General features: G+C 31.7%; 4 protein-coding genes and 1 long non-coding RNA gene across 5 annotated transcripts; 4 read left to right on the top strand and 1 right to left on the bottom strand.

The window, feature by feature from the left end:
- Positions 1-642: 642 nt before the first annotated feature.
- LOC105436281 (zinc finger protein 3) lies at positions 643-1,332 on the top strand. Its single transcript, XM_011661486.1, has one exon. The coding sequence runs from the start codon at positions 643-645 to the stop codon at positions 1,330-1,332; it is 690 nt and encodes a 229-aa protein (XP_011659788.1).
- Positions 1,333-2,479: 1,147 nt separating this feature from the next.
- LOC101212048 (uncharacterized protein At2g39795, mitochondrial) lies at positions 2,480-4,562 on the bottom strand. Its single transcript, XM_004135822.3, has 3 exons — positions 4,234-4,562; positions 3,033-3,361; positions 2,480-2,843 (listed from the first exon to the last, which is right to left on the bottom strand). Exons 1-3 carry the CDS (start codon positions 4,489-4,491, stop codon positions 2,681-2,683), a joined length of 750 nt encoding a protein of 249 aa, XP_004135870.1. The 5' UTR covers positions 4,492-4,562; the 3' UTR covers positions 2,480-2,680.
- Positions 4,563-6,244: 1,682 nt separating this feature from the next.
- LOC101205322 (deSI-like protein At4g17486) lies at positions 6,245-8,658 on the top strand. The gene is made up of 3 exons (XM_011661204.2): positions 6,245-6,624; positions 7,213-7,500; positions 8,028-8,658. Exons 1-3 carry the CDS (start codon positions 6,486-6,488, stop codon positions 8,285-8,287), a joined length of 687 nt encoding a protein of 228 aa, XP_011659506.1. The 5' UTR covers positions 6,245-6,485; the 3' UTR covers positions 8,288-8,658.
- A 778-nt stretch (positions 8,659-9,436) lies between these two features.
- Positions 9,437-11,451, top strand: LOC101212770. Its single transcript, XR_180749.3, has 2 exons — positions 9,437-9,503; positions 11,063-11,451. It is a non-coding gene; the product is annotated as an uncharacterized LOC101212770 (long non-coding RNA).
- A 6,392-nt stretch (positions 11,452-17,843) lies between these two features.
- LOC105436189 (ethylene-responsive transcription factor ERF003) lies at positions 17,844-19,393 on the top strand. Its single transcript, XM_011661205.2, has 2 exons — positions 17,844-18,346; positions 18,626-19,393. The coding sequence occupies exons 1-2, from the start codon at positions 18,264-18,266 to the stop codon at positions 19,131-19,133; spliced, it is 591 nt and encodes a 196-aa protein (XP_011659507.1). The 5' UTR covers positions 17,844-18,263; the 3' UTR covers positions 19,134-19,393.
- Positions 19,394-19,892: the final 499 nt, after the last annotated feature.

Consider the following 19,892-nt stretch of genomic DNA (forward strand, 5'->3'; position numbering starts at 1 on the left):
ATGGAATGCTCAACCTCGTTCTCCTTTTGTCCCGCTCTTTAAATGTCTCATTATCACATCTATTCACTCTCTCACACTCTCATCTCTCCTTTTTTCTCCTAATTGTTCTCCACTCCGGCTCTCCACCACCTTGTTCACATTTGTTTCATTCTTTGACATTCATTTCGTTTTGCAGCATCGCCGTATCTAGACACCGTCTCGCAGTCCGTTGAAGGAGGACGAGAGGGAGGTGAATGAATCTTGACGGTAGTCAAAGAAGAATGCATATGTTGACGATTGAGGAAGAGAGAAGAAAGAAAATATGTGCAGCATTTTTTATTTTGGGCCTTCAAAATGGGTCACCATACCATTTTGCCATAGTTCTAATGTCAAACTCGAATTATAACATAATGTTATTGTAAAAAAGAAGCCTGAATAAAAGCAGCAAAATTAAAGGGACCGACACTATAGACTGAGATCTTAAAGGATGTAATCATGAAATATTATTGAAATCCTTTTCAATAAGTTTGTAAGTCATATCATAGCGTAATAATTACTACAGTTCATCACTGTTACTAAACTCTTTCTCTATATATACTTGTGTGTCAATTGCCAAATATTATCACCTAAGGAGGTACATACAAACAAATGCCACCAACCTCCATGAGTCCAGAAACTACCAGCATCAACTCGTTAGCAGAACTTCCATGGCTGCAAGATCCAAATGATTCAAAAGACACAAGTCCTGAACTTGTTTCCCTCGAATTTAGGCTCTCAAACACGAATTTGGGTGGGGGTTTGATGCAAGAAGAAGAAGAAGAACCGAACCTTATTGATTTTTTCTATGCTGATAATTTACCAAATGGCAGTTTTTATGAAGGTGTAGAAGCAGCCGCTAGGCCTCGAGTTTTCTCGTGCAATTATTGCCCGCGGAAGTTCGTTAGTTCCCAGTCGCTTGGTGGCCACCAAAATGCTCACAGTCGAGAGAGAAAAATAGCTAAAACAGGCAATAAAATGGTTACTAATTCAACTGCGTGCAAATACTCAAAATCACTTGGAATTCAAGCACGTTCAATGATTCACAAGCCTTTTTCCCATTCATCTGTTTTTGGGTCCTTCCATCCTTTTCAGCTTGAGGCTAAGAGCAGGCAGTTTCTTTACGAGCAAGTGGCAGCTGGCCAATGGCCCTCACAGAAGAATTATCTGTCCAGGACCTCACCGGTACCGCCTTCAACCAGCGGAGCAACGAGTTGTGCTGGTTGGACGTTGAATAATGACTCATTATTGGATTCAAATCGTACTTGTAATGAATTACACAAGCTAGATTGTTTAGACTTGTCTTTGAAGCTGTAATTCTAAGAACCAACTTTTCCTCCCACCTGCTGACCCCTCCTTTTCCTCATTTTCCTTGGATTACCACACGTGTAAAATCCTGCTTTCCTCTTAGAAAATATATGGCCTGTAGTGATCCCTCTTTCCTGTAGTATTTGAGAAATCCATTTAAGCAATACAATAAGTATTAGTTAAACAATTACTGTCGATAGTTGCCATAAGTCTAAAGCGAACATTATGAATTTTAAGTACCAAACTAAAGGAAACCAAGCTACATCACTGTCTCTGTACCTACTATTTACATATTGGATGTTATAATAACGAGGATAAAACTTAACTAACGCTCATTCGATCACAAAGAATCCAACATATTTCCAAACTTTCCAATGGTTGGATTGCACTACAGAAAACCTATATCAAATCCAATAGCACAAATATAAACAATCATCAAAAAATGAGGTTTGGGGTTTGTTTGAAAATATTTTTTATTTAATTCGTAGACGTGTAAGCCAAGATGATAGCAATGGTCAATGGAGTTGATGCTTGCTCCACGTTTGACATAGACAGTTGCACACACTTGTGCGCATAAAAGGGACAGCGTTTGAATAAAAATTGAAGACCCACCAATAGGTGAAGTAACAGATCGTCTCTATTGAAATAAAAGAGAGTTCATATGGCACAAGATCCCCAATTATCCTACACATAATAATCAATCACTTTCCATATAAGATTGTTGACAAGTCATTTTCTTGATTTCATACCTTGTATAGTTTTCAGTCGATCAATCCACAAGAAAAGTTTAGATCCAATCGATAATAATAACTTGGTATTTTATTGGTCAGCAAATACCGTATTCTCGGAGAATGTAATGAAATGTAATAAAGTACAATCATTATCATTAAAGTTCCATATTCTATGGCCTTCCAAAATAAAGCAGGGAAATGTCACAATATCTTGAAAATGACTTGAGAAGGCATGAACTTTTACCTCATCAGTTGGGTTGTCCATTCATAAAGGCCATCAAATTTATGAGTAGGTGATACACTAAAATGGAGGTAGTTTCTGCATGAAGATATGGTTTTAATTAGTAAAAGGATTTGAGTGCTTCTCCTAACTGGAATGAGATGTCACACATCATCATTTAAGCGCTATATCCCCAAGCTGCTAGTTGGAATGACGAGGAAACCAATAAGTGATAAGCAATTTAAGATACACCAACTTCAATTCTCCTTAATTTTGTGTACAATGCTACTTCGTATACTGGATAGTTCAATACATTAGGGTCAATTTCACATACCAAAAATAGATATCCAATAACCCCAACAGCAGACAACTATTCTCAGCTGAAAATATTGCATAATCAATAATTTCATTTCATTTCAATGAATGCTTTTATGGTTTCCATCCATCTAATGAACTCGGTTTTATCCTTGTTCTTCATATATTCGTGCAAGAAAACAGCTAGTTGATCGTCCACCCCTCTAGCTTCCAGATATTCGTAGAGTGAGTTTTGCAAGTCATCATCCAATTCCCTGTATACAAACATAATGGTCTCAGAAAATTGGAAGGAATTGAGATTTAATAATTAAAGCAAGAAGATACTATTAAAATAAAAATGATATGTCACCGACATCATATGCAAGTGCAATTATTTGTTAATACTGTTCATCACACCCAAAATCAGAAGATGGAAAAATAATGAAGGGCCTTGGAAACCATACTTGAAATCGGGACCTGCATAGGGTTGAGCTGGCATAATTTCACCTCCACGTAAGAAAAGCCTGTCAATCTCTATACTATCTGGCCAAGCTGAGCATATAATCTTCAAAACGTCGCTGCCACCTCCTTTAGTTATATGAACAATAGTGGTAATGTGAAGAAGCACATCTTTCCCAGAACTACTGCCTCCTGATTTTGGAGCTGGAATAGATTGATCAAACATGGTCGCTTCAATCTTTATTTTCTCTCTCTCCTCATACTCTCTTTCCAATCTGATCCACTGCTCGCCTGGCCTTTCATCAACAGTAAATGCCCCAAATTTTGTAACAGGCTGAAAATAAGAAGAGGTCTTGTAATTATAAGTACAAAACTAGTAGTTTTTTTTCTTCTTTTAATTGTATTCGATTTAATGTAACCGATCGACTTGGTCTTTCCATTCGACAGTTACATAACATGATATTGCAAACCCCCCGTAATGTCATTTATTTCTCAAATTAATATCACTAAATATTTGTTAGACATGGAGCAAATTTTCAACTCACAATCGAGAAAGTGTCAAAGTATTGATATAGGATTGAATTTGTCCTAATTTTAAAATTAAAGCTTTTGGGATTTGATTGTTGATCCAAAAGCTTAAATTGATGGGTTATGATAAATTACATTGTATCAAAAAGCTTAAGTTGATGGGTTATGGTAAGTTAGTTGTGATTTAAAATTTGAAAGAAGCATCGAAACAAAAGATATATGAATATGTAATCCCAAACGCCCATTACTAACTTGCACAGTTACTTATGAAACTATATTAATCACACGACCACGAAACCAAATAAAAGTACAAGACCAGAAATTCTGTTCAATAATCACCTCCATTCCCAAAAATATTAATAGTTCAAGTAAAGCAAGATGATAGTGCAGAGCCATTCTCCTCGAAAACCCCATTAGAACAATCCACAAAAACGCAGCGATGCTCAATTTTGTAATCGTTCGTGAAAATGTCCGCATGTTGTAAGATGAAAGACCGAGGGCAAAACTCATCCATACATGCAATTATAAATCTCAAGAAACTCGTCCAAGCAAATAAAAATCTACAACACAAACATTAAAGAACTACGAAACTCCAAAAGACACTAAAATGAACTTAATCTAAAGCTTCATAAATTTCATATCCCTTTCCGCGGCAGATAGAAGAACAGAGTAACAAACCTGACTGGGAGGAGAGCGATCAAGTTCATATCGAATTTCATTACGGAGAAGTCTGAGAATGTTGCCTTCGAAAGCGGATCTGCGCATGTCGGCAATGTAGTGGCGCAGTGTCTTGCAGAAAACGTAGTGGTTTTCAGGTGGGAATACGATGGGATTTTGAAGGTGCAATTGAGTAGTTAGTGATTTGTGAGAAGAAAATGAAGAAGAAGAAGAAGAAAACTGAAGGCATTTTCTCAATGGTCGAATCAATCTTGCCATTGCCGGTGAATTCGTACTGGAGAAGACGACGTGGAAATTGCTCCTCGGGGTTTAGGGTTTAAGCACTTGCTCATGCTCTAAATTTAAAATATATAAATAAGAATAAAAAAATGGAGATTTTCTGAAAGGCCCTTTTATTTTATTTTATTACCAAGACTATCCCCTCCAAATTTGAAATTAACAAAAAATGAAGGGTATGAATGAAATTAAATAGAGAGAGATTATGATTTAATTATTTATTAACAAAAAAAATTACGAATGAACAAAATGGAAATATCATATGAAAGTGGATAGGGGACATGTCCAATTAAATATTTTCCAAATGTTAAACATCTTTCAATTTAATCATATAGAATGACGTACATATTTATTATTTAAAACAAAATAATGGCACACTATTTTTAATGCTTAAAACTTATTGACTCTGTTAGATGATAGTCTCTATAATTCAAATGGGTTATGCGATATGCATTTGGGATGGAGAAATTTGTGGTGGGAATCCGTTTGTTTTCGATGTAAAAAAATTAAATTTCGAAACCAATAATAAATTGTCATATTAATATTTATTAGTGGTTAAAAAATACAAGTAATTGAATTTATGTGTCTCAAATTAAAATTGTAGAATTTTTTTTGTAAATTTTGATGATGCTACGTATTCACAAAGTGCATAGAGAATTTTGAAGGAGAAATATACGTGATATTTATGGACTATGACAAAATTTTGGATTTCATCTATATAAAATTTGATAAACTTATCTATCAATGACAACATAACTGTGTCTATTAAAATTTATTATTAATAAATCTCAAATTTTACTGGTTAATATTTTATCAAATAATTTTACTCCATGTAATTACATTTATAATGATTTTGTTCTTATAACCGACATTTCCAAGTCATTGATAAAAGGAAAAAAAAAAAACTTAACATATTTTTAGATGGAAGAATAATTACACCTACATTGATTACAAATTTCTATTTTCGTACTTAAATTATTACAAATATTTAACTTCAGCCTATCTTTATACACTAAAGTTAAAACCACTAATTTGTTTTTATGTATAGACTTGCATAAAAAAGTTTGGTTTAAATATTGTTCGACTCTCTACCATTTTAAAATTTTATCATTCTTAGAAATTTATATATTTTTTGGAAACTTAGTTGGTGTATAACTAAATCTACCTTAATTCACTAATTTAAGCTTTATAAGTCAATCAACAATATGAGATGGTATTAGAGGACCATGATCTAAGATGTATTATGTTCAATCTCCTACCATGTTATTTCATCCATTAATATTAATTTTGATTTGTTGAGTTTTCAAATTTACTTTATCCTTATATTCTTTAAAAACTATCACTTTTGTCTCTTATTTTTGTTTTATACTTTCTCCAAAGTATGAAATTGGATACCCACTTGCATATTATTCTAATAAAAAAAAACGATAAGTTAGAAATATGAGTAATATGATTCAAAAAAAATTAGAATTTAATTATCCTTTTAACTAAGCTATATTTGAGAATTTTTTTCTAACATGGACTAGATTTTACATTTTCTTAAACTATATGAAAAAATTTGTAATTAAAACAAATATAAAAAAGAGCATTTAATCAATGTAAAGATAGAAATGAAATTTATGTTAGTGATAAAACTATACTATATAGATATATATACACTTAAGCTAAGAGGAGAAAATTAAGTGAGACAGCTAAGAAGTCCTTCAGTGGTATTGATGTAATTAATCCCAAAACCAAGGCTGATCATATTTCCTCACCAAACTAGACTCATCCACGGTCCAGATCATATCTACGGTGTTCCAACAACGAGTCGCCGCCGGTGACGCCCGTTAGAATTGCAAACTAAGAAACGAGAGTTTCAATTCTTCTCCACAGATTTTGAATTTCAAAATTTTCTCATCTCCACTACTTTCACTCTGCGCTTTGCTTTTCCTGCTCCAATTTCTGCCAGTTCTTGGTCATGAATTGAGATAGAAATGGTGTTTTTGCTTAAGAAACCAATCGGAAAAACTACCGGAGGATCCGTGCCGGTGTACCTGAATGTGTATGATCTAACTGCGATCAATGGCTATGCTTACTGGCTTGGCCTCGGCGTTTTCCATTCCGGTGTTCAAGGTCAGTAATGGTACTAATTGCTTCCGTTTGATCTTCGTTTCTGAAGGCGTTTCGTGAGTTTTTCTGTTTTTCTCTTGGCTGAAGCACTAATGCAGCTTTTTGCGTTTTTTTTTTCTTTTTGTGTTCTTGTTAATTCGTTGATGCGATGCGATTTGCGATGCGTGTATATTTTTTTTTACTTGTTTTGATTTGTGTTTGGAAATGGAGAAGGTTTCAGTGAGTTAATTTTGTGTACGAGATGCATGGCCTGTGAGAAAAATTGTTCAGATTTAGCAGCCTCTTCATGAACTATCACTATCAGCTCGTTTTATGGCCTGTTTTTAACTCGATTGAGCACATTCTTTTCTGTTAATCATACTACCGATTAAGCTATCGAACTTCGAGCATTTTTCCGGTTTGGTAGATGAGTAAATTTTCCGACAGCTAAACACTTATTTCTGATTTCGCTTCTATTTCCAGCTCATTTTCTTGATAGTATGTTGATTTCGTAGTCGGTGCCGGCGGAGTTTTTATTTCCCAGTTTGGCATATCCTTCATTTGAATTTGCCGAACATGATTTGACATTTTAGCTATTGATTTCGATTGTAGTTCATGGTGTGGAATACGCATTCGGAGCTCACGAGTACTCAACAACGGGAATTTTTGAAGGAGTGCCGAAGCAATGCGATGGTTTTAGATTTAGGAAAACAATTTTGGTAGGCAAAACAGATATGAAACCAACAGAGGTGAGATCTTTAATGGAAGAACTTGCTCAAATCTACAAGGGAAATGCTTATAATTTAATCACAAAAAATTGCAACCATTTTTGCAATGATGCTTGTATTAAACTCACAGGGAATTCCATCCCAAATTGGGTTAATCGCCTTGCTAGAATTGGTAAGTAACAAACTACCTCCTTCTTTTATCCATTTGTGGCTTGTTTTTTCAATATATCAGATTCCTTTTCGTTTTGTGCATTTGTACTGATTTCAAGTTCATTTAAGAGGTTAACATGATGAATACGAGCACATCCCAAATTCAGCTTTGGAGTTCATTTCTTTCCTTGCTTGTAAATCTGGAATTCTTTAGCAACAAGATCATATTCATCATCTTCTTGCTGAGAAACAGTTTTTTTCCCTATGAAAGAGGGACTGAAAAGTACTTTGAATTCGTATCTAGACTGTCCGGCGGGTATAGAAATTCTCGAATATAATCAACATCCTATTATGACAACCTCATTGAGTAATTTTTACTTGTTTCATGCTACCCATTTTGTATGTTTGTGACTTATCAGGGTATATGAATTTTGGAATCAACATCCAATGGTAGCTACATTATGGCAGTTTGGTTGAATTGATATTACTGCGTGCTCGTTTTGTACCACCCCATTTTTGGATCAATGGCTGATTTTTCCCCCTTTTCAGGTTTTCTTTGTAATTGTGTTCTACCGGTGACCTTAAATTCAACCAGAATCCGACACCACCACAGAATTGAAGACAAGGTTGTAACCATGGAAGCAAAGAAGGAATTAACAAGTGAATCAACAAAAACTTCGAGTTCTAATTCCTCTTCATCTGCAACTTCTTCTCCTTCCTTGACATTTCGCCCAGGGAGAAATCGGACAAGACGAGCTCCTCCTCCATCGTCTCCATTGTTTTCTCATTCTTCGTCATCGTCTTCATGAAGGGAAAGACATGATTAGAATCTCAGCTCCTTGGAATTTTTTAGTCATTTCCATTGGAAGTACTGCTCAAAAGAAGCTGAAGCAATCACAATTTTCATATCATCTTCCTCTGTTATCTTCTTCTTAAAGATCAATTTCCAATCAGAAGCCATTCATCTATAAGCTTTCAATTCCCTTTTTCTTTTCGCCTCTTAATTGTTTTCATGTATTACTTCCTACTTCTTATCTTTTTGCATTCATCATCTTTGAATGAATGCTCCCAAGGAACAATCCCAAGTTGTAAAAGTTAATCAATATTATTGTGAAAGTATCACAATTCATTCCATATTCTCAAATTTTAAATAAAATTGTAATATTTTTGTTACTTGAAATTTAAGTAATCACAAATCTTCATGTCAAAGTGAATGAGGAAATCATGGAGTGTACCAAACTTAAGATGATTGGACAAGTTACAATTAGTGGGAGACAAAGCAACACATGTGAGTGTGAAGTTGATTTTCCCCCCTCTTATTTATTTTAGTTCAACTATCCATTTATACACAAAAATTAGTCGAATCAATTTAAATTCTAAACTTTCTTATATAATATAGTCCAAATTCATTCTAACAATTTAAACATTCTTTAGTGGGTAAGATAAAATTAATAATTTGATTTTCACACATACCATCATTTGAAAATAAAAAAATGACAAAAACTACGTTGTTAAAATAGAAATTTGTTAAAAAGTCAACAATAAACCGTAAATTGAAAGACATAAACAATATAAAGTCGATGCATATATTTACTGGTTCTCTAACGATGTGTTCGTCGTGTCCATGAATAGAGGGAGAAAATATTTATTATTAAGAAAAATATAATACTAGATAGATTTTAGTTTTGATTTTGAAATATTTTCATAAACATATCCACGTAATCTATCTTATTGCATACAAATGATTGTTGTTATCATCCTCCAATCAACTTTATCAATTTTTTTGAAGATGATTATTTAATCAATTTAAGTGAACATAATACCATTTTCTTTTAAAAATAATAATAATTGGATTGGATTGGGTAAAATCTGGGCCCATGTGTTCTATTGGGCCTCGTCAAAGCCCACGATCAAATAGCGGAAAACAGTAGCGGGAAACCTTTTTTGCTTCGTTCTCTTTGGAATTCTGCTGTTGCTTTCACTCCATAGCCACACTGTTCTCCAATCCTTTTCCCCACTGCACTGGTACCTTCTCTCCCTTTCTTTGCTACTCATTTTTCTCTCTGTTCTTCCTTAATCCATGCTCTGCGAATGTAGATTCGTGTTCTGGTATATTCTAATTTCGTGGCTATTTTTATTAATTTTTACTAGTTTTGAGAAGCGGCATGGATGATGATCATTAGTATAGATCGTGAATTCTTTCTTGATCATATTTTGTGGCTGCTTCCGTTGGTAGTCGCTCATCAGTTAAAAATGAAACTATGGTGAATCTATAACAAGAATATCATGATTGATTCGGTCTTTAAGTAGAAATAAAAATTAAACCAAGCAAGCTTAAGTTCAAAGTTTTGAAGTATTGATTGACATATGCATACTTTTTGATTGATTGGTAATATGGCACCCGAGGCGGAGTAGGTCTCGTGTTTGAACCGGCAGAGTACAATTTCCTTCTGAACCAATATCGACTTCTACTTATTGGGTCATTCTCAAAATTTCGAGCTCATGTGTGAGGAGTGTTGGAGTATTGATATAAATCAAATTTAAAGTAGATCATCAACTTAAGCCTTTAAATTGACGGGTGATTTATCACAAAGCAGACAATATTGTAAGGTGTAAAATTTTGGAGTTCGGAGAGATACACTTGAGCCTGGTCTCTTCAAACACACTCTCGGACTTGTTAGGATATGGAGTGCCAGAATCTCTTCTCTTGTTTCAACAGGGACTGAAAAAGTTTCCTCCTCATATCATATGTGGCCCAATAGGCCACTACACTATTTCATTTCTTTCCCTGTCCCATGGCTGAGGAAGAGATCATATAATAGTGATTTGCTATTAATTTTAAGTTACAGTTGTGATATTATGAATTATTTAAGCCATATGTGGACGGATAATTCTCATCTTCATCAACTTCCCTGCACACTATCCCCCACATCCAGCCACGCCTGTTGATCTAATTATTATTCTTATCAATTGCAAATAAGATAAGAGCTTCCTTTTGAGTATCATCAGACTAGATGTGTGGCTGCCTTTCCAGCTCATTGAGTTTTGTTGTTATTGATGCATTATTATTGTCCCTAATCCTGATAGTTTCATATATTTTTATTCTTTTTTTGCTTTTCAACGTTCTTTTTTTATATTATTCCAATTTGTTCATTCTATTTGCTCCAAGAATAATAGGCAATACCCATGTTTTGTCAATAAATAGCTATGCTAACCAGGATTTCTAGACTGAATTCCGACCTTTGGACGATTATAAATGAAGCAAAATTATGGGTGATCCTTTATACTTTTGGCCATCAAGATAAAGGACGGTGGGGTTATGTTTGGATTTTGCTGTATAATTTATTTCAAATTGGCCAGGAGACCTCAGAAATCTTTGATTTGATATTGTTAACTACCATGACTTTTATGATCTCCCTACATTTCAGAAAAGTGGTATGAAATCTTATTTTATTGTTCTTTCTTTGATGGATCTCCACCACTTGGAACTGCTTGATCTGATGGTGCCTATACTTTATAGGACAAAGACTGCAAAACATTGCTATCAAATCTGAACACTAATTTTTCTTGGGGCATTCTTGCAGATTTGATGTTTTTCTTTGTTCCATCATTGAAGGGTCCAGTGTCGGAGTCTCTTGTGTGGCGTATACACACTAAGGTCAAGCCTTGAATCACCAATACCAATTGCCAAGTAAGAAGAAAAAAAAATCAAGCTGTTTTCTTGCTTTTAAGTCTTATATATGTTTCTTTTGGTCTTGGAACTATATACATTAGGCATGCATAAAGGAAAGGCTTTTACCTCGTGGGTCGTGAAAGTTTATCATTTCACTAAAACTTCCAAATCATTGGGCAATCTAGACTTCTTTTACACCACATCTACTTGTTGCCATATACTTCTCCCCTTTTGCATCTGAATCAGACTGTTTTTATCCTTTACACCTTCCTAATCAAAGTTTCCCAAAATTTAGTTTAATTTCTATTTAGGTTTTAAAACACAACAATTTTGCCCTTCAATTTTAAATTCTGTTTTGATTCAATCTCTAGGGCTTTAGGGTTCACTCTCTTAATTTTGATTTTCACCTAATACTCAATTTTAGTCATGGGTGACCATGTCTATTAATTAACTTAAAATAATAAAAATATTAATAATTTTTCACAATAATTACTATTAAAATTAATTTTAAAAAATCATGTTATTGATTCATACTATGAATACGTTATTGAAGCCAACAAATCATTAAATTTAGGTAGGATGTAACATTTTGAAATTTAAAGACGAAATAAAAACTTCCGGCCAAAAGATATTTTTAACCTAAAATTTAAAACCTAAAAAAATGTTGAATTATTATAGATATGGGAGAAGATAAGGAATATTTTTTTTTAAAGATCTTTCTTTCTTTTTTATTGTTTATAATCCCAAAGTTTTTTTTATCGTATACTCAAATTTGTTATTTTGGTTCGTAAGGTCAAAACTATATTATTAGTATTGAAAAAGTATACTCTTTCATCCTTTGGATCCATTAACTGGGGAAGATTTTAGTGTTCATCACTTTTTTTCAATTTATATTATTACCAAATCATTATTTTTTTTAAAAAAAGAAGTTGAATAATAATCAACAAAATTTTCACTCACACATAATTTTAGAGGGAAATAGAAAATCAAAATCTACCTGAACCCTATGAAAAGTTACTATCACTTTTGTTTTCCAATTATTGATTTTGCTATTTACTTACAATTTTGAAATCGAAGTAGCCCTTTCTTTTAGGTTATCCATAGAATAGGTGGCTGTTGTAGACTTAATAGTATATGTAATTGATTATAAAAAAATTTTAAATTTAAATAATCATCAAACAAGACCAACTTTTTTAGCTTTCAATGTTGGACTAAACTTTAATTTAATTTCCCTTTTTTACAAAAAAAAAAAGAAAAAAAAAAGGAAATACAAGACATGAACAAGTCTACAAATCAACACAATTTTTCTAAATTAAAAAAGAAAAAAGCTTAATAAAAGTTAAATGGATCCATTGAATTATTGAAAAGAAGATTTTTTTTTCTCTTTAAAAAATCAAAATTATGCAATAATTTCCAAGTTAAGCTAGAACCATTTAGGGGTAATCATTGTAGTCGATTTTTCTTTGGAAATCCTCGATTTGAATGAAATCTATTCCAAATGATTCTTATTTTTTCATATCGATCCACTCTCGTTTGATTAATAGCTCACTCCTACTTTTTCTCGTAAAATTTATATTTAATCACTTAAACTAGTTTCTATCAAAATATAATATGGGAACATAAATTGAACAAATTTGGAAGGAAAGGGAAGGAAATAATAATAATAATAAAAGAAAGCCCACCTCAGCCCAATAAGGACAGAGGCTTGGGCTGGTAATGAGAAATAGGTACATGAAAAGCAATGGTCAAGGTTATGAGTCTTAGAAAAGAAAAGAAAAAAGTTATGGAATTGGAAGTCAAAAGAAGATTAAGATCTAAGAATGACCCTACAGAATCTACCATTTATCACTCATAGCTGCATGCAAAAAGAATATAATTTTTAAAACAATTAAAATTCTTCTTTAATACTAAATCCCCATTTTTCTTTAAATTTAATAATAATTGAAAACCATGTTTTTCCCATCTCTCTCTTGCATGTTTGAGTATATGTAAAGAAAAGAACTTTAGAATTTTTTACATTTTGAAAAAAAAAATAAATAAATAAAGTGTCTGCTTTCTTTGAACTTTTCAAAATTTTAAATGCATATTTTTGTTTAAATTGTCAATCAAATCATTAGAATACATTTTCCCCTCTTCCTTCTTTTGCAATATTCTTCTAATAATTTGGATGTTGCTAATCTTATCCTATTCAAACTTTTAAGTCTTTTTAGGCATTTCTTTCCTAATTTCCAAATTTCATTTGGTTTTATTCCATCACTTCTTTTTAGTTTTTGTAGTGGTTAGATCCAAGAAATCAATCAAACTTTTACGATTTTCGGTATTCTTTTAGTTGAAATACCATTTTAGTCTTTGTACTTTTAGTAAATCTTAAATTTATGAAGAAAAAAAACGTGATATGTAAATATATTTTCATATTATTAACTTCACCATACAACCACTTGGATGTAAGTCAAATTAGGTCACAATTAAAAAACAATAATGTAATAAATAAATTATAAGGCAATGATAAATGTATAATGTATAATGAAATTAGTGAATGATATTAAGAATTATCCTAGAGTGTGAACTAAATCTTAAAAATGGAATAATGTGTCAATTTAAAACCATATTATATAAAATAAAAGAGATATATAGGGATGATGTTGATTGATACTCTAATTAATTCTTAAAATTACAAGCATGCTTACACCATACCAAACCCTTCAACTTTTCTATTTTTTATAATAAGTACACTTTAAGTGTCCTCTCAAGAGCTTGGAGGTTACATGAACTTTATTTATATATATTTTAACCTTCCAAGTAATTCGATTTTTAAAAAAAGATTTTTGAGATGAAGAAATATGTGATTCAAATTCTTCTATTTTTAATGAATTTACGTTTTTCTTGAAGTTAATTCTTAAGTTGATTTTTTTACATTTAAATTCTACCTAAGTTGATTTTTCATTGAATTAATATACTTTTGAATACTGTTATATAATTATTTTGTCGATATAATTAATGGTGAATGTATAGCAAAAGTAAATCCACGAAAGGTAAAAGTTAAATTCAAATGGTGGAATTTGACTTTTCACTCTCTTTTGTTCACCACATTTTTTCTTTTCTCAATTTTAGTTAATGTATTATTTGTAATCGTATAATTTTGAATTTTTGTCCTTTAAATAATTTTAAATCTTACTTTTTATTGTTAATTTTTTATTTCTTAATTTAAAAAGTTTTAAAAACACACACATATATACCAACTTTCTTGCATGAAAATTACTATAATTATTAATAACGTTCACCTTTCCATAAACAAATTTATTTCTAAAAAGAATATTATTTCAATATCATCAATAAAATCATTAATTTAATTTATTTTTCAGATATATTTTGGTCACATGGGAGTACGAATTTGTAACATGTAACATGAAAAAGTTTAAACCATGGAACAAAATTATTGATAGAAAACATAAAGGAAACTTTTTATTTCATCCTCAAATTTGCAACCATTCAATTCTTAAATATTTCTTTTAGACTAAATTGTTACGTATTAAAATTTAATGGATTAGATTTTTTTTTACAAATTTAAAAGTATATATAAAGTCTAAGTTATTACCAATTATATTATTAAAGTTGAGGATCAAATTTATACTTTTATTAAAGTTACCAAAAGTGTTTTTTTAACCACGAAGCATGACTAAATTATTAACGTCTCAACAATTGAGAATGAAATTAGTATGTAGTACTAAAAAATATTCTTACATTGTCGACATGTTGTGATGCGACACGGTCCGTAGTGGGTCTATTTGCTTGTTGTAGTACATTAAATGCTTAACAATGAGATGCATGTGCCTTTGTCAAAAACAAAATAACATCATAATAATACTAAAAAAGAATTCACATTGCTTCCCATTTCCATTTTGTCTAATCCTATGCTATGCTATGCTCCACCAACACGGTTTCTAACTTTCTACTTAATAGTTTTCAATACCTTCATTTACAAATTTGGTCCTACCATTTTTTAACTTTCTATATTTACTCCTTTCTTTTCTTTTGTTCTTTAACACTTTTTTTATTCATAAAGGATATTTAGATTAGTAAGCCTTGGAGGTGTGTTTGGTTCCCTGATTTGAAAATGATCCGATCGAAAATACACGTTTGGTTCAAATTTGTTGAAATTTTGAAATTTTGTTTTTGGTTTACATAATTTCTTAAAATAAAATTTTTAAACAAACTATTGTTTTCAAAAATCGTTCTTGAGATCAATTTTTTTTTGTTAGTTCTCAAAGTTTGAGTTTAAGTTTAATTAATTTGGTAACAATTGATTCGAAATTAGATTTTAATCACTCCAACAATATAATCCACCTAATTTAATTTCTTTAGTTTTTGTTTTATTTGTAAATCATTCATGATTAACACAAGCATTCTGGGAAAGAACTTGTCACAATGAATTGTTATTGATATTGGTATTTGTTATGAAATGAGCAATTTGGAACTTTGATCGACTTCAAAAGTTTATACATTTTAAATGATATGAACCAAAGTTTACACATTTTAACTATGTAATAATCAATCAATTTTTTAATATAATTTGAAAATTACCAATTAGGGACCAATTAATAAATCATAAAAAATTGGACCCATAAGACAAAAATCCAAATAATGAAGTTTCAAAATTAATAAAATGTAATCATGAAAATGGCTTCACCAATAACCCGATGGCCACAAAGAAACAAGGTAAATTGGCCCTATTTCAATTTGGCCAAAAGCAAAGAGAGAAAACCTCCATATCTTTCTCTTTTTGTTTTGTCCCTCTCACCATGAAATAGCAAAAAGCAGAAGATATATGATAATATTGTTTGAATTGGTCAATAAAACAATTCAAAGGTCGACTATCATCCTCTCACAAAATTGTGATATTAAAAAACTAAATAAGCAAAACAATAAACTTTTTAATACGATGAAGACCGAAAAGAGAAGGTAAAGTATACATGTATCAACTTGAGCGTAATTCGAATCTCTTTATTTTAAACATATCGATGGCGGAGCTATAGGAGAAGGAAAAAAAAGTTTAACGAACTATTAAAGAAATGTGCGAATTTATAAAGGGTGGATCAATTTAAAATGTTGAGAGAGACGTAAAGTATGAGAAAAGACATGGTTTTGGTTATCTGAAAGAACACAAGACATACAGAAGAGTCCATAAATGAGTCAAAAATTGCAACCAAAGACTAAAGAGAGAGAGAGAGAGAGAGAGATCAGGTGGGAAATTGGGAATTATTGAAATGAAAGTAATGTATATGGAAAGAGGGATGTGGGTTTGACATATAAAGTGAAATGTCATATGGAGAGGTTTCCTAAGTTAAGAATGGAGATGATGTGAGCCATGTTACCAATGTCCTCTATTTCTCCTTCTTCATTTCCCATTTAACATCCATCTCTCCAAGAAAAAAAGACATAGTTATACATATGTTGTTTATTTCGTTCTTTAATGGTTTAGTTAGTCAAATAGAATGGATTATCGTTGTAGATTTACTCGATTTACTAGCAGATGTTGTTGACTTATAAGAATATAGCTCTTCAGACCTTCGATCATAGATCACGATGCCACTTAAATTAACTTGTCTTGAACTTTTTTCTTAAAGTAAAGATTACTTTCTAAAAAACTTTGTGAAAGGTCAACCAAGTAATCTTGATCGAACCCTCCTATATATAAACATTAAAAAAAAAACTTTCTATATATGCTCATTTTTCTTTTTCATTTAGTTTAGTAAACACAAAGATAAAAATCAAGTCATTGACCATTCAAATGATATATATAATTGGTATAGTATTGAGTTATATATATATATATATATATATATATATATATATATATATATATATATATATACTCAAATTGACCTATTAACACTTAAAGGGGTGGCAAAGCAAAACGTTAGAACATGACATGTTTACTATTCAGTGTGGGGGACTACTACATTATTCATTTATAGTTAACAAGGAGTTGATGGGCACATTTATGGCAAAGTTTATGTCATTATTAGGGTGTGTATAAGATTTGGTTAATGCATGGAAATATATATATATATATATGTGTTCAACCAATGGGGCCAAAGGGTCCTTAATAGAGAAAATGATGTTTCCTTTTGTTGCTTTTTGTTGGATATCAAACATCTTGCATGGTCGAGTTCTTTGCCCATATTTCCTACTCACAACAAATTAAGGTTTTCTAGCTTTCAATGTTTCATAGAAACAAAAATATACACATAGATTCTTCCTCTTTTAATTGATTTCTCACATTTCAAACTCTTTATTATTCTATCATAATTAATTAGCTACCGACTTTTGTGAACACCCATCCCTTTCGATATTTTAAAATACATGTATTTTTAATTAATCTAATTGTGAAAAACTTGTAATTAAGTTAACTTTATAACTTTTTTTTCCCTAGAAAGTACGATGGAAATTAAAGGTTTTAAAAAACAACTAATCGAAATTTGAATACAGTCGAAATTGTTAATTTTATACTTATTTTCAATTTTAGGTAGTATTTTCTTCATAATTTTTACGAGGAAGCTAAATTGTATTCTATTTCTTTTTGCACGTCTATTTATTTAAAATAAATAGATTATTAAACACAAAAACGAAAGTTAAGATGGTACTTGTAGTTTTTTTTTTTTAAAAAAAAGAGTTTGGGTTGATAAGGGAGGTTGTTATTATTATTATTTTTTTCACATCCCCATGAAAAGGTTAAAAGGATTGGGAAAAAAAAAGAAAGAAAGAACAAAGGAAAGAAGGAAGAGGGCAAAATATGATGGACCCATTTTTAAATAAAATTGAGAGACAAAAGGTTCCAAATAGGGAAAAGAAATAAATAAAAGAGAAAGAGAAAGAGAAAGAAGAAAAGTTGTCTATATATACTTCTCCTCACCCTCCCTTTCATCCTATCACTCACTTTCTCCATTTTTCTCACTCTCTTATCACACCAACCAAAACTCATATACACATCTCCCCCCCTCTTCCATTGCAGCCTTCTTCTTCTTCTTCAACCAAAACTCATTTATATACACATCTCCCTCTTCCATTGCAGCCTTTTCTTCTTCTTCTTCCTCTTTGACAACAACCGATCCATGGCTCGTCCACAACAACGCTATCGTGGCGTTCGCCAACGACATTGGGGCTCTTGGGTCTCCGAAATTCGCCACCCTCTATTGTAATTCTCTTCTTTTTCCTCTTCGTTAAATCTCATATTGTTTTATATGATCAGTAGAGCTTGAAATTTTCATAGAGAAAGTATTGTAAAAATGTATACTTTTTCTACTTTAAAACTATGAACTTTAGATCTGCTTGCTATCCAATTCAACATAATTCTACACGCATGTGTTCCCTACTCCCTTTCTTTTTTTGCTAGTGACCCAAGCGCTTAGGTTTGGTATCATCTCTTAAATTGTCAATTGACGAAACTAAATGTGAATAACTTATGTATTTTCAGGAAGACGAGAATATGGTTAGGAACGTTTGAGACGGCAGAGGATGCAGCTCGAGCTTATGACGAGGCAGCACGGTTGATGTGCGGTCCAAAAGCACGAACCAACTTTCCATACAATCCGAACGACCAACAGTCGTCGTCGTCATTCTCCTCCTCCTCCAAGCTTCTCTCTGCCGCATTGATAGAGAAATTACATAAATGTCACTTAGCTTCACTCCAAATTGCAAAACAACACGTCCACAAACAACATGCTGGATTCGAGCCGAGCTACCTCGCATACAGTGGATCACCTCCACCGATCATTACCGGAGCCACCACTAGTCAATGGGCATCAGATGAAACGTGGGTCTATTCCAACAAAGGTGATCAAATGGAGATGAATAACAATAACAATAATTATAATAACAACATTCATCATCAACAATGCCAACTTGAACCTCTTGAAGATGATCATATCGAACAAATGATACAAGAGCTGCTAGACCTCGGATCATTCGAAATTATTACATAACTAAATTATTACATTATTTTTTTCTTCCATGTTGGGCAGTTCCAAATTTCCTCTAGATTTTACCAATTAATATATATATATATATATATGAGATGATTAGGAATCTTATGGAAATTGAGTGAATTTAAAAAAGACCCACCCCATTATATATTATATTCTCGGAATATGATGCATATTTTGTCACATTATATAAACTTTTGGTGGTAAGTAATATATATTATGATCAATATGCGATCATATGAAATGTGTAATTTTAATATGATGTCAGCTTCAATGGGTTATTTTAAAGTTTGGTAATTTATAAGTGAAAAGACAAAAGGGAAAAATTAGGGGAAACATATTGATTGAGATAGTGGCTGCATTGGATCATGAGAAAGGAAAAAGAAAAAGGGGAAATATATGTATATATATATATATATAATTCATTAAAAAAAGAGAAAGAGACAAAAAGAAAAAAAAACAAACAAAGACAAAAACAAAACAAAAGGAGAGAGAGATAAATAAAAGAAGCATTGATGAAAAGAAAACTTGGTTCTATTGTCTGTTTTTTGAATGGCAATTCCAAGTTGAGAGAGATCTTCTCACCAAATCTAAATCTCTTAGCTTATATATGTACACACACATATATATAGCAGGTTTATTAAAGCTTTTCTAAATTTTTAGGTTAATTAACAAAACAAATTCTATACTACTTACCGAGTTAAACTTTTGTGTCAAAGAGGACAAGGTTAGTGTTTTTGTGAATATATCCCTCTCCTT

The sequence above is a fragment of the Cucumis sativus genome, chromosome 7 (genome assembly GCF_000004075.3).
Source record: "Cucumis sativus cultivar 9930 chromosome 7, Cucumber_9930_V3, whole genome shotgun sequence".
Classification (NCBI taxonomy): Eukaryota; Viridiplantae; Streptophyta; class Magnoliopsida; order Cucurbitales; family Cucurbitaceae; genus Cucumis; species Cucumis sativus.